Raw genomic sequence first — 15,259 nt, forward strand, 5'->3', positions numbered from 1 at the left:
ATTTCTGTACAAAAACTGAGTCAATTTCAGGTTCAAAAGCGGTAAATAAAATAAAATTTCAGTGTTATATTGGTGGTAGAAAATTGGATGAAAAGTGGTACAGTCAACTCTCGATTCTACGACCCCGGGTATAACGACCCTTTTCCCGGGAACCGTGAAAAATTTAGAAAAAGATAGAAAAATTTGAAAAAAAAGAAGTTGAAAAATTGTAGGAAATCGGCCGAAAAATGCGTTGTTCTTTTCCCCACTCATTTCCTTCACGAGCGCTCTACCGCTCACAGTTGGGTCTGAACTAAAAATAGACACCACCACACCATGCTTGAGTGATATCCAATAGCACTTGACCTCTGCCCTCCCCTCCCTCAAGCGCACCAATGTTACCCCGCACCCGACGGCCGCTATCCAACGCGCCAGGCTTGTTTTGCCACGCTTTCTCTTGGATACGCGAGAAGAGAAGATCGAATGTGCTTGGATGTTATTTTAAATCGACCTTTTGTTTCCTTGTCGTAAGAGCTGCTGAAAACTCGCGGGGAAGGGTGGGAGCAGCCCGAAATGACTGCTGGACTTGCAGTCTTTGCCAATGTGTATGGCAGGTCAAGCTCTCTCATCGATAAATACACCACCTTGAGAGATAAGATCGCAGGAATGTTCGAAAATACAGATGTGTGGCGCCTGGAAGTCTGGCCCATCTGTCCAGTTCAGCAGGTTCCCGTGAGTGAGCAACTCTCGGCCTTGTAGCCGACAACTTCCGGTAACCGCTTTCATTCAAAATGTGTTCTTTGTTCCCTGCAACACTTCATAAAAAAGCGAAACTGTTAGAGATAATAAAAACCACATAGGTGAACTAAAGATCGTCAACCCGCTTAATGCGTTGTCATCCAGGTTTCCACAAAAGTTTACTTCGATCTTACGTGCATCATAACTCCCGTTTCCCACTTCATATGTTTTCCTAATTGTGTCGATGTCGTAATATCTGCTAAAAAAGTGTTCCGTTGGCTTACTGACTTCTCCCTCTTTTCCTGTCAGGAAACGTGGGGGGGGGGGGTTGCGATGCAGATTGTTTCAGCCACGATTTTGTTGCTGATGCGGGCTGATTACAGGCGAGGGTGGAAAAGGACCCATCCCTCTTCCTTTCATTTGACGTCTAAAATGGGGCAACCAGTTCTGGATATATTCTTGAATACGAACAAAAACCGTAAAACAAGTAAAACAAAAAGGGACCCCCCCCTTTTCCCAGCTCATTCTCCGCCAGTGGTGTGCACGGCAATGTTGATAATTGCAGAATTCAGTTGTTTTTTTAAATTTATTTATTATATATTTTTTTAATGCTGTTGTCTGCATAGGAAATATTGACCGTATTATTGTCTTTTGCATGGTAAAACGGTAAAACATAAAGCAAGGGTCATTTCCTTCTTCTTTACACTGCTGTTAAAAGTTCAGTCTTCTTCCGCCACCTGTTGCTCGAACTTCCAGCCGGTCTCTTTGTTTTTACGATGCAGCTGGCGCCAGTGTTTTGTCTAGCTTCTGCTAAGCTCTTGCTTGCAGATAACAGCGATGACTCATCCAGCACGAAGAAAAAAAGTTATTGTTTTGAATCTCCCAAAGCTGTTTTGATTTGACGATAACGAAATTCGATCTCCAGAAAGCAAAACAAGAGTTAAAATAACTTCATGTTCTGCGCCTTCTGATAAGCACAACTGTAAATTTAATTTACCTTTCTTCAGAACCATTCATGTGGAGGGAAAAAAAAAGTGTGTTCAATGTAGGAATGGTCGCTGAGACTGATTAAAAAGACATTATTCAAGGGGAAAACGTTTGGAGGGGTGGGTGTTTGACATCGAGAATACTCCTAAATCCAACATTAAATCGTCCATTAAGGTGAGAGTACATAACGATCTACCATTTTGATATGTGAAAATGCGCAGTTTCATAAAGCTTGTTTTCAGTTCATTTTATGCTGATGGGCTAATCGGGACTAAATATACAGTTTAAAGTGAAATTCAATTCCAAACCCGAATGATTATCAACTGCCAAGTTGTTTAATGACCTGTCCTACAATACGCTTTGGGTGAAAATAGATCGCAAGTTGCGCATTTCCTTTTTCACGCTGGATTACAATGCAAGTCAAGGAAGGAGTTTGGACTGCTCCCTTGAATGGGGAAGGGGGGTTGAATGAAGTTGGTTGAAGCAAAGAAAAGTGACTTTTTTTTTTTGCGATGTATTTTACACAGCCGAACCAGAATGAAAATTACAGCCCTGCCTTTATTTTTTTTTGTCTGGTACCTAGAGAGGTTGTGTTGTTTCTCCCGAGAGATCTAATCTTACCAGTTAATCTTGTAACAGACAATGAATGCTCCAGTAAACCCGTATAAAATCCAACATTCATTCTGCCCGATTATCTCCCGACTTTTGCTGGCACCAGTCTGACTGGTGTCAAGATTCTTCGAGTTTCGCTTGCAATAAGCGAGAGATTGTTTTCCTTTCCATAGGTCTCAGTGGAAACGGGTTTCTCATTAACTAGAATTGTAAGAATTTCCTGGAAAAGCAACGACTGTGCACAATTGAAACAAAGTAACATTATTTTAAATTCTCTTTTGTGAAAACTTTTTCATGTTCTATTTTCCTTCTAACAACACGCATCCTGTGCATAACAGGTTGTATAACTACCAGGATAAATGGTGTTACCATCTCCTAGGCATCTTTGTGTCCGTTTGAGCTCCCTTTAAGCTGAAAATTGGTGCAAATTCCTATAACGACCCCTTCGAAATAACGACCCTTTTCCCGGGAACTGTGAAAGGTCGTTGAATCGAGAGTTGACTGTATATAAAAATACATTTTGGTTTTAAAATTGTGACTATAATCCTAAATTTGATTTAAAAACTACACATACTACACAAAATTAACATTTAACTTCTAATAGGACATTTATGTAGTTATCACAGTATTAAGTTTATTTCTGTGTAAAGGAGTCCATTTTTTTGCTTCTCCAATATTAACAGCAGAATTAATCAATTTTCTGTGAATTGCATAACTCACAGGATAATTCAGACATCAGAAGTTGTCGTATCAGTAAATAAACCCTAAATTTCGGGTTTAAGAGTTTATTTTGTATTTTGCAGTTCATTTCACATTATTTCGTGACAAAACATGGTAGCAAAATGCATCTCACACCTTTCAAAAACATGATAAATTAACACTACAATGTGTTCTTTGACATTTCGTTTTTTCGTCAAAAACGAAATATGCATGTCCCTAATCATCATCCATGAAGAACTTGGGTATCGCAAAGTGCCAGCGAGATGGGTCCCCAGACAGCTCACATCATATGGAGGACCGTATGGGATACAGCCTTGAGCATTTGGTCCAGTACCATGGGGCTGGAAACGCATTCCTCGACCGGATTGTTACCAGGGACGAATCGTGGGTTTTCCATTACACCCCTGAACGAAAGTAAGAGTGTATGGTATGGAAACACAAACTCGCCCCCACACAAAAAATTAAGGACAACCCCGTATGCAGGAAAGGTTTTGCTTACAGTTTTCTTGGACAGCCAGGGTGTCATTCTTGCTGATTTTGGGGTAAAAGGAGCAACCGTAAATGCTGCTGCATATTGTGCCACACTGGATCGTCTACGAGCTGCTCTGCACCATAAACATTCAACAAAATTTCTGGAGGAGGTAATCATTTTCCATGACAATGCTTGTACTCATGTGGCTGCATCAGTGATGCAAAAAGTAAATTTCTGGCATTGAGAAATTCTCAATCATTCAGCATCAGACTTTCACCTGTTCGGCTCACTGAAGGAACACCTTACCGGGAAACACTTCAGCTGCGACACGGAAGTTGTGACAGCCATGCGTCATTGGTTGCACATCCAGCTGAACGATTTCTACCGCATGGGCATCAAAAAATTGGTGTCACGGTGGGACAAACGTATAAATGTGAATGGATGTTGCGTGGAAAAGCAGAGTAATGTTCAACCTTCAAAATGTATATTTCAGTTTTTGGAATACATTTCCGTTTGGCTGTAAAAAATTTACTCAAATACTTTTTGATATCCCCTCGTACAAAGCCTGTAGAGTATCATCAGGCTGTTTAACAGTTAGAAGCAAAAGCAGACTCAACACCTGATATAGAATTAACTACTACTTTTGTTATAGAAGCCATGACAGTTCAGTCAGTCTGAGCTAGAGTTCAGATTATTCAGGTGGGAATTTTTTTTCCAGGGTTATTGCATAAGCAGCTCTGCAACTCACCCAGCCTCTCAATGGGTACGGAATATAAAATTACCCTCGGGAGGTTAAGGAAATTTGAGCATGGTGCTGTTCACATCACCTCACTGTAGCTCACATCAAGAATGTGCACCTCCATATACAAGTTGTAATTTGCAAAGGAAAAACTTTACTTTAGTGCACAAAATATGAACACATAAGAAAATCAAGACCTTCAAAAGCTTATTTACTAGGATTGTCTCGCAAGAGAAAAGTACAACAATGTACTCTATTCAACTTGAATCAATTATAATGATACATTCTCTGGAATAGAATTTTTAAACATAAGAAATTAAAGTATCAGAACTTGTTTAACTATCAATTTCTTATAGACTTCATAGACTTAAAAAAAAAATAATTTACCTCACTCCTGCAGATGAGTGTTAGTTACATTCAACTGAAAATTTCAATTACCTGTATCTGCCACACATGGAACTTTAACTTCAACTTTAGTACTAGGCTGTTTGGTGGTGGTGCTGCTACTATTGCTTTGCTTCTCAACTTTGTCCTCATCAGTTTGGGACACATCAAGTTCTTCCAGAATGTGGGTCTCAGTGCTTAAGTCTGGAACTTGAATTACAGGAAATGAATTATCTGCATCTTCCTGATGGTCTACTTGTGATGTCAATCCAGTGTCCCTCCATACACTATGTGCTGGTATCCGTGTCTGTTTAAACAAAGAAATTTGTGCATTAAACATCTGTATCCAAACCTGGTCACTTAAGAGTTACAATTACAATATTTTTTTAACGATGGAAACATGTCTCTAATATACATCTGTTTTACACACTTTAATCAAAAAGTGTAATGAACAATAACAGTGGAGAATTTAAATATTGTAAATACAAAATTAAAATTGAAATTTATTAATGATGGGACAGATATGAAATTTTAGCCAATATTGATAAAGTAAAAATATAAAATTTCTGATATCAATAACTGATATTTCACCGATTCAATATAAAATTCAAGATGGTCCTTGAAGAACATGAATGGTTCATTGACCTCGTTAATAAATGTATGTTACAAGGTTACTGCAATACAAAAGAAGCTGCATATTCAGATAATTACTTTAAAAAAAGTAGGGAATGGAGAGTATATGTTTATACCCAAAAAAATTATAAAATGCCAGAATATTGCATCAAATTGTAAGATATTTGTAGATAAATCGAATCTGTACACCAATATACCAATATTGGCCAATACTGATCAAGTAAATATTAATGTCCCATCACTAACATCTACTGACAGTACAAAAGTAGACATTTTGGAAATTTCTATTTACATATAGGGTAAACAGTCACGTGGTTACCTACAGCTTTAAGTGGGATCAAGCCAGTGAAATGTGCCCAACTGAAAGTGGCATTTTGTCACCATCAGGCAGGCTCAAAATGAGCTTTGGGGGAACAAAGGAATAAAAATGATGCAACAGGTGTGTATAGTTATCTGTTGTACTGTCATTAAATTTCTGATGGGAACTTTAACCAAACTTTATTCTTCCTGTTACAACTAAATGCTGAAGTTCAAATCTTTGTATAAAACAATTTCATGTTACTTCTTTCTATTTCTGTTATTTTACATATTTTTCTGCCACTTTTCGCTAATTGCGATAATAGGAATGAGGGATGATCAGATGAAACTGATGAAGTGAAACTTACAAAGAATATCCATGTCCAGGCTAGGATTCGAACCTGGGAACTTTGATGGCAAGACCAAAAGTAGACCACTTACCATGCTCGGCCACCAAGCCAGCCCACATTACTTGTGACAAAATATTGAAATCCCTTACTGATTTGGCTTCTATAAACAGCTGTTAATTTTGAGCACAGGATAAGGATCACAATCTTTCCATGAGACTACATAACATGGAATAATTATTACTAATAATTACTAACATTATTTTTCATGCTGGTTTAAAAGACAAGACAACAACACATTAAAATTAGAATGTTTTGCACATGGTAAACACATAGAATTTGTACGTGTTATTGTGCTCTCTTTTTGCACAACTTTCTATCCAACATGTGGCGTTGAATAGATTTAAGTAATAACCAAAAAGGTTCTTGCCGTTTTTGACGTCCCATTAATCATGAGCTCACAGAGAGGAAACGAAATGACGCATGTGCCTGCCAAGCGATCGGGAGTTAGTCTGACCATCGACTGTCAGTAATACAGGCACGTTGCGCACACACAGCAGTCATAGCTCGTCCAGTGTCGAAGAGAAATGGAGGTATCGAAACAGCTTGTTCGCGTGTGTTTGTTGTATGACTTTAAAGTGGGCCTGTCAGCTGACGCATCAAGTCGCCGCATTTGCCAGGCATTTGGGGAGAATGCCTTGAACAAACGCACTGCCAGCCATTGGTTCCAGAAATTCCGTTCGGGAGATGTGAGCCTTTCGGATGAACCTCGCAGTGGACGACCACATGTGTTGGATGACGAGGTCCTGAAAGCCGCCATCGAGGAGGACAGTGGTCTAACGTGTGATGAACTTGCAGAAAGGTTCCATGTTTCCGCTGAAACATGGGATAGGGAAGTCATAGAAGTTAAGCAAGTGGGTACCCTAAACATTGTCGGCAGCCGACAAGGAACAACGAGTGACAGCCTGTTTGTCCTTGTTCACTCGGCACCTGAACACACCCATATGTGATCGCTTGCTCACTGGTGACGTAAAGTGGGTCCTCTATGACACTCCCAAGTGTCCACTCCATTGGTTGTCGCCATGTGACCCTGTTCCTCACACCTCAAGACCACCTCTGCACCCACGAAAGGTTATGCTCTCTGTATGGTGGAATTGTCGGCAAGTGCTGCATTACGAGCTCCTTCCACCTGGTCAGACCATCACTGCTGACCGCTACTCTCAGCAGTTGCAAGGGGTGCACTGTGCATTGCGGCAGAAGGAGCCGGCATTGGTGAATCACACGGGTGTGCTGTTCCTGCACAACAATGCCAAGCCACATGTGGCAAAGAGGACCCGGGAGACCCTTCAGCGACTTGGCTGGGAGACACTGTGCCATCCACCATATTCACCGGACCTTGCACCAACAGATTACCATCTGTTTCATTCCCTCAACAACCACCTCCATGGGAGATCCTTTGCAAATGAGGGAGACCTGCGGAATGCACTCACGGACTTCTTTACATCCAAGTCCGCCGAGTTTTATCACTAGGGTATTGTGCAGCTGCAGGAACGTTGGCAAAAGGTGTTGGATGCTGATGGAGATTACTTCGAAACCTAAAGGTACGTACCGTCCACTGTATTGCTCTTTGTTTATCACTGCTCTGGAACAGCAAGAACTTTTTTGGTTACCTTGTATATAAGAGTTTAATTTTAACCTTCTTTGTGCTATGAACAGAAATGATCTCAATTTGAATGAATGAGAAGTAAATTAGGAAAGAATACAACAAACCTGCTGTGGTGAAGACAGTGGGGTCTGAATCAATTTATTAACCAATTTCAGCAAACTGCAGATGAGAGAATCCCAAGAGGCTGGCTTTCCTTGATTGGACTCTCCTCCAAGTACTGAAGCAAAGAGGCCTCCAAAGCAAGATGAAGCACTAACTCCAGTTTCTGACACGCTACGACATTTAACTTTTTCAGTGCTCAAGATATAGCTGTAAACAAGAACACCTGCAAAAAGAGAGAGAGTACTCTTAATAGATGTACATTTTTGGAAAAATATTACTTTTATTTCTAGGGAAAGGTTTCAAGTTATCAACAGTAACTCCAAACTAAACTCAGTGGTGCAACATCCCTTTGAGCGTCAAGGCATTGCAAGCAGTTATTCTTTGGGTAACGCATGTTAAATGAATTGATCTATCTCACTGCTGTTTCCTTTCAAGTAGTTCCTCATGATGCTGGATCAACACTGAAATTTTGGAGCTCAAAGGCCAGAGCAACAGCAGGAGCTCTTTAAAAATAATAAAAAAAATAGCAGAATTTTGCACTAACTTACAGTGGTGTTTGTAGAAATATAGGATCAGTAAAATTATTGGCAATTATACTAGGGCTGAGCTGATAGTACTTTGAATGGATACCAACGCCAATACTTTTATTGATCCCCACAGATATCAATACTTTGAAATTGACACACTTCAAAGTAATTTTGGAATACCAGTAGTTATAATTTTAACATACAAGTTTTCCATTAGAGGTATAGTATAACAAACTACCAGAGCTTTGCTATAAAATATTCAGTGAAATACATGGGATAATAATTTAATATTGTTGCAAAAATAAAGAAAAATTCTGCATTTTGGATAATTTCCAGGATATTTCAATCCCCATGAAAGTGTCACGTGGAGTTTTCTTGGATTCTGTGAGACTCCAGAAAGTAGAGGCTGGTATCAGCATATACTGATGCATCGGCATCAGCTCATCGTTAAATTTTACCAATAAACGAATATCCTTCTATTAGTATATACTGAGAGTAAACACATTAATCTGTACCATCAGTGATAAATTTAGTTAAACTGATCCTTGGCATCAAATAATTTACACATAATCCAATATGGAAAAGTAAGAATTAGGAATTACTTACCTACTGATTCCAAAATGCTCATTGCAGTACTGAGATCTATGTTTGTGAAATGCAAATGGAGCATCATTTCAATAAGCTTGCACTGGGCATCCAATGGTCCTTGACGATTGGCCAATGCTCCCGAAGGCTGCACCAGATCATACACAAGTTTCAATAGTAATTCCTTCAATGTATTTCCTAGTTTGCTTGTACATGTAACTACATCACAGCGCATCTGTAATCTCACTAACAAGTCGTGAAGACTTTGGCACACAGATGGTCCAGCCTGCAAATTAATAATACAAATAAGTTGCAAGACAAGACAAAAAGAAGCAAGAAAATGGGAGAAAACGCAGCTTAGAACAAGACATTATCTCATGTACTGTTTTGAATATACCAGTAGATTTACAGATTTCTGTAAATACTTTCTCTTTCTGCACTGCTTTCATCTATGGTGCTATTAAAAAGTTAAAATGGAGAGCCCATTCTTGTGGTTCAATATCAATATGGAATTAATCCATGTTGTGGTATTTGCTATACCTAAAAATATTTATAAGTTGAAATGGTTTGGGCATTTATATATTCTGGCATTGATTACACTAATATAGATGGATATTGACAAACATTTGGTAATCCTATATCATTTTTAAACCTTCATCCGCTGGTGAGGTTTGCCATCTCACTTGCGCTCGTGCTACGGCTATCCGCCGTTCGTCACTTATTTGTTTAATTTCATGGGTTTTTCGAATATAGGAATTTTTATATGCCTGCAGTTAGATTTTGTGGTTTCAAAAGGACATTTTTCAAGAAAGAAACTTTATTATGTAAACTCCAAAACAGTTTAAAGTAGAAGTAGTATACAAATTCACTTTGGCAGTAAGAAAACTAAAAAGAACTTTGAAATATGACTAGGAGAAATCACTTCACTTGGCACAAAGTAAAAAAAAAAGGAATTTTGGAAGGAAAAGAACTCGTAATTGAGTCCTCATGAGATGATAGAGATCATAATTGAGATTATTCCGTATCTGTACATTCTTCTGTGACGATTATGTCACATCTTTCAAAATAAGGCACTTGCTTAACTTTCAGCATAGACATTGTTCTTTAAATAAGCAAAAATTTATACATTTCATTTTGTTTGTTATATTTTACAACAAGCACATCTGAATATTTTGTTAAAAAGCTAGTCAGACTTTGAAATATATAAATACCTAAATGTGAACCTTTATTTGCAATTAATGCACTCACAGCATTCGATAGCTGGTGTAAAAATCCCGAAAATTCACATATTTATCTAAGTTATTCTATGACTTTTACTTACGGAGTAATTTCCTGAAAATCTTCATAATTTTATGTCAATACTACTTATTTTTATTAATTCAGATGATTTTGCATATAATAAAGGTGCTTACGGTAGTTTGTATTCATTCTAAATTCAGTTTAGGATTACCGCAAGTGTTGCAAGCTCTTGTTGAAAAAGATTCGTAAAAATCATGATGTCATACTTGATGAGTTTTAGAAGATATTGGTGTTCTATCATATATAAATTAAATGCATATTGGTTTATGCTACAAATTCATTTTTATTGTTAAAAAATTGCATTACAAGCAGTTATTTTAGAGTTAACAGCCAAAAATTATTTTTTATAACACAAAAGATCCAGGCAATAATCTGTGCATGGGTTTTTCAAGGTGCAGGACCTGGCATGCCTGCGAGTAGTAGAAAAAAAGGTGGGAAACATGGCATCCAAGGAGCAGAAAAGCTCTGGACTTTTACTGTTGTTTTAGGCCAAATTTCAAGTGAAAAATGTTGTAAAGGCCGTTAAAACAAGGCAAGATGAAATCTTGTACTTTAAAAAGGTGGTTATCAATTCTTCATAGACTCTACAATGTCCGGAAAAATGGTAAAGTACCATATTTGATATTTCGTCAGTGTCTTGATAATGGAAGTGACTGTTGGAAATAAAAAAGAATATCAGTTATCATCAAGTTGTTACTCGTATCTGATTTTGGAAAATGAGTAAGATATGTGAACCTAAAACTTTGAAAATTTTGAAAATGAAATTATATTGAATAAATAAGCAAGGTTAACTTCGATGATTATTATAGTTTTTGAACATTAATCCGATGCATGTAATGGATTCACTGGAACTTTAACAAAAGATCGATGTGATTGATATTGGTTCTTTGTAACTCTGGCATGATTTTTGAAAAGATGTAAAAATAATTCATACAGTTTGTAAGAAAAACGGATTAAATGTGCTCTTGAGTAGGGAATGCATTCCAAATAATTTATAAAATATTGAGAAATATGACAAATATATAATTCTGTATGCTAACACCTTGTGGAAATTTTTAAATAATAATTTTTCATTCATAAGGAATTCTTTTATTGAATGACATGAGAAAAACAGAATGATTGGTACATAAATTTCTACATAATTTTTGACTGATGTTGAATTAAATATAACAATTTTAATTACAATACTTTGGTGAGTAACACATGCCACAATGGCCTAATTGTCGTGCTACCTACCTGTGTGTAATATATTGGAGGCAAATTATTTGAGCATACCTGTGATCTTAGTGGAAATATAAGTAAAATCTCTATTATTAAAATAATTGAGCTTCATATAATTAAGATTCTGAGACGTCATTCAGTTCAATATTGAAACGGAGTCATCGTTATACTTCATCAGGATCGGAACACTCCGTGCATGTGTTGCACATAATAGAACAGTGGCATTTGCAAACATCTTTTCCACACTCCTTGCATGCCTTCAAGGATTGATGAGAGCGCGAGAGAGAGAGAGAGAGAGAGAGAGAGCGAGAGAGAGAGAGAGCGAGAGCGAGAGCGAGAGAGAGAGAGAGAAATAAAACAACTGTGTGAAAAATACATGCTAAAAACTGAAATATTTACTTACATTTTTTATCATGCGATCGAAGAAAAGTTAACACTTCCACTTGCAGACGGCAATCGCCGTTCGAAATTGACAAGATCAAATTTTAGCACTGTACTGAACCCGTACGGCGCATTGGAAAAACGCGATTCTCTCGACACCTTGCAGAACAATGCCTAATTAGAGAATTCATCCACGTGGCCCCACCCGATCGTGGGGGAAAAGTTGCGTGTTTCTTTAAAAAAAAAATGGCAATCTGCTGGGTGCATGAGCGGATGAAGGTTAAAGTCGACCCCTGTGGCAGAGTGGTTAGAACATCGCAGTATGACGCCAGGGGTCCTTGGTTCGAGTCCAAGCCTGGGCATGGATGTTTATGAGTCTCCATTCATCATTTTCATCATGTCATCACTCAATCCGCATGTTCGCAAATTAGCCAAAAGTGGTACAAAAGCGAAGTAAAATGAACTAAATCAATCAATCAATCATTTTTTGGCCCTTCCAGTTTTCTCACCCTTCATAAAAAAGTTGGGAGCTTGATTACTGTGTAACCATGGATACTGATCAGAACACTAGCATACTCCTTGTTCACTGATTAATGTTTGTTTTTTAAGAACTAAATACAGAATAATGTTTATCTTGATGAATTAATGTGTGTAATAGATATATTACACAAAATTTTATCTTCATACATACCATAATTTCTAAAATAGCCAAACTGAGATACCTAATGTTGCATCAAATGTTATCACTGTCTAAAATAGCCAAACTGAGATACCTAATGTTGCATCAAATGTTATCACTGCATGAAATAAAAAATATATAATTTACACTGTACCATTTCTCAACACAGATCATGGATCCTTGCTGCCAACCAATTTTCTCTCTGCAGCTCTGGTAGTTTCTAAGGTACTGATAATTGACAAGGATACGATGAGCACATCAAGGTATCTTTTTCAGCTTTACTTATTAGTACCATTTAAAAAATATTGTACTTATGTGGAACTTATATTACATTTATAGCTACCAATAAATAACTTACAGTGTGCCAATGCAATATAAAAATGGCAAACTATTTGTGCATAAAAACTGGCTTGCATATACACACAGTGGAACAAGCTTGATTTTACATTTTCCAGTGGTGTGTGGCTACAGAACTTTTATGCAGGAAATGCAAAATTCAGGAAAATTTTGTAACGTGCTATTCAATTTGGACTGGGAATAAAAATTGAGGTTTCACTGTAATATATGCAATACAATGGATGCATATCCAACCGTTTTCCTTAGGAAAAGAAAATGCATATTTAGAAAAGATTAAAAAAGTATGCATAAGTTTCACTTTTATGTTAAAAATAAATCAAAATTACCTTATAAGTGCCATTTTGAATCACACTACTGGATAATCAATCCCACCACTAGAAAAAAAAACATTTTTGTAGGACATCAAATTGTCAAGCAAGTTACGATTTATTACACCCACACCAGTATGCTGTGCTTTTGGTTAAACTGTTGACATGCCAAATCAAAATATTAGCACAAATATACTTACACATCCTTTAGCAGTATGGATGCCGACTGTCAATCCCGATCCTGACAAGAAGCGGAGAAGCATTGGAACAAACTGAGGGTCCGAGGCTATTATACCGGCCATTCCTCTGAGTGAATTTTCTAAGCTGTCAGTCTTGTTTTCTGACGTCCATGCATGGGAGCCTTGATCAACGTTGGATTCACTAAGAGGGAGATTTGCTACTAAAGTAAGACACTGGAATGCCAGACACCATGTTCGTAGGGATATTCCAGGATGCCTGTGGAAAAAATTACACTTAGCTTGAGGAATGATGCGTGGAGATTAATTTAATGAAGAAATAAGATATCTATATTAAAGTATCCAACGTACCAGTATGCTCAAGGGGCTAAAAATGTTATTTTACTGGAGAAAAATACAGGGTGTCCAGATTGTAAACGACAGTTTTTAAATAGTTATTACATTTCAACAAACCAAACTTTTTGTTAACAAAGCCTTTCAAAAGCAATAGCACATTTCTGAGTTTAGTGAAGTAAATTTTCATACATGTACAACTAGCAATGGCGGCACTAATGTCTCTCAAACAAAAATGGCGTCAGTACAAGAAAAAGCACGCATAGCCCACCGAAGCCAATACCGGAGGTGAGCAGGAAGCTAGGAATTCCAAGGTCAACCGTTCACGAAGTTGTGCACAACATGTTACATTTGTAAGCATACAAGGTGCAGTTGTAGCACGAAATTAAGCCAGATGACAAGCTGAAAATACATTCATCTGCCATTGACATTCTGCAGAAGATTGATGTTACCCCTCTAGACTTCTTTCTTTGGGGGAACACAAAAGACATGGTGTATTGTGGCCAAGAGAGATTATCGAGAAGCACTGCAGGACCGCATTCGGAATGCTCTTGCTTCTGTAACCCTTCAGATGCTACAGAACACGTGGAGGGAGATTGAATACATGCTGGACATTCTCCGTGCAATAAACTGAGCTCGTGTGGAGCTATACTAAGCTGTAACTGCTTCCAATAAAACTTGGTGAGTTTGCCTTCAAAATGTATGTTTTTGTTTCTAGCTACTCCTTAATACATTAAAATAACACACTTCTAAGAACTGTCAGTCCCAATCTGGACACCCTGTAAATTTACCACAATTAATTATTTAATCCACTGTTAAAGATGCCAGTTAAAAATAATATTATGCTTTTGGATTAACCATATTTTCGATTAATATCTTACTTGCTAAAAAGACTGTTAGAAAAACTAAACATGAAAGTTATGTTAGCAAATGTATTTAAAATTCATGGAAAAACAGAGAGAGAGCAGTAACAAAAAAGAAACCTCAAAAATTATTTAAAAATGCAACAAATATGGCAAAAAAATACTGGAAAATAACCTAAACGCCACAAAAGGTCGAAAAATGCAAAATAAAAACAATGTTTTCTAGTTTAAATTGAAGGGAAATGGACTACTATCAGAAAAAAAAGAAAAGTGACCTTTCATCAACTTCCGAGCCCTAATCATGTTTAAACTCTACACAGACTTGTACAAGATGTGACAATTTAACTTCCAGAATGACCTGTGAAAACAAAATTTGCTTATCAGCTGCTGTTGCCATCAACATACTCTCATTGTGAAGCTATGCACTTGACGAAACAATGGTGCCACTGTCAGAAACTGTCTTGAATATTGTTTTCCATAAAACTTTGCAGTAATGTTGTCACGTTGCATTGGATATCAGAATGTCAGTAAATCTTTGTTTCTTTAGGGCATTCTTTAATTTTGGAGTCAGGCGAAGAAGGTGAATAGTCGTCCATTTTTGGAATGAATTTCTTAGCCAGAAACTTGCGAACTCCAATGCATCATGTGCATGGAGCATTATCAAGTTGGAAAATTCACTTGTAAAGCCAGAGTTAGGGTCTTTTCCTCCCAACAGTTTACTGTAACCTTGTCACCACTGAGGGTGGCTCCTCTAGGTCCATGATAAAATTTAAGAATAATTCCCAGTTTTCAAGGCAAACTTTCCAAAAATTCAAGGCCACAAAATATATATT

At 37.5% G+C, this 15,259-nt stretch overlaps 1 protein-coding gene across 1 annotated transcript in view; it reads right to left on the bottom strand.

Annotated features, from left to right (window-relative positions):
- Positions 1 to 15,259, bottom strand: part of LOC145985596 (dual E2 ubiquitin-conjugating enzyme/E3 ubiquitin-protein ligase BIRC6-like) — a 241,336-nt gene that overhangs the window by 79,177 nt on the left and 146,900 nt on the right. Inside the window, exons 33-36 of the mRNA XM_083119666.1 lie at positions 13,234 to 13,489; positions 8,810 to 9,074; positions 7,679 to 7,899; positions 4,686 to 4,938 (exon numbers count right to left, since the gene is read on the bottom strand). Coding sequence (XP_082975792.1) covers positions 4,686 to 4,938; positions 7,679 to 7,899; positions 8,810 to 9,074; positions 13,234 to 13,489 — 995 coding nt within the window. The remainder of the gene's footprint in view (positions 1 to 4,685; positions 4,939 to 7,678; positions 7,900 to 8,809; positions 9,075 to 13,233; positions 13,490 to 15,259) is intronic.

This window comes from Lepisma saccharinum, chromosome 3, assembly GCF_977018435.1.
Source record: "Lepisma saccharinum chromosome 3, izLepSacc3.1, whole genome shotgun sequence".
NCBI classification, from domain to species: Eukaryota; Metazoa; Arthropoda; class Insecta; order Zygentoma; family Lepismatidae; genus Lepisma; species Lepisma saccharinum.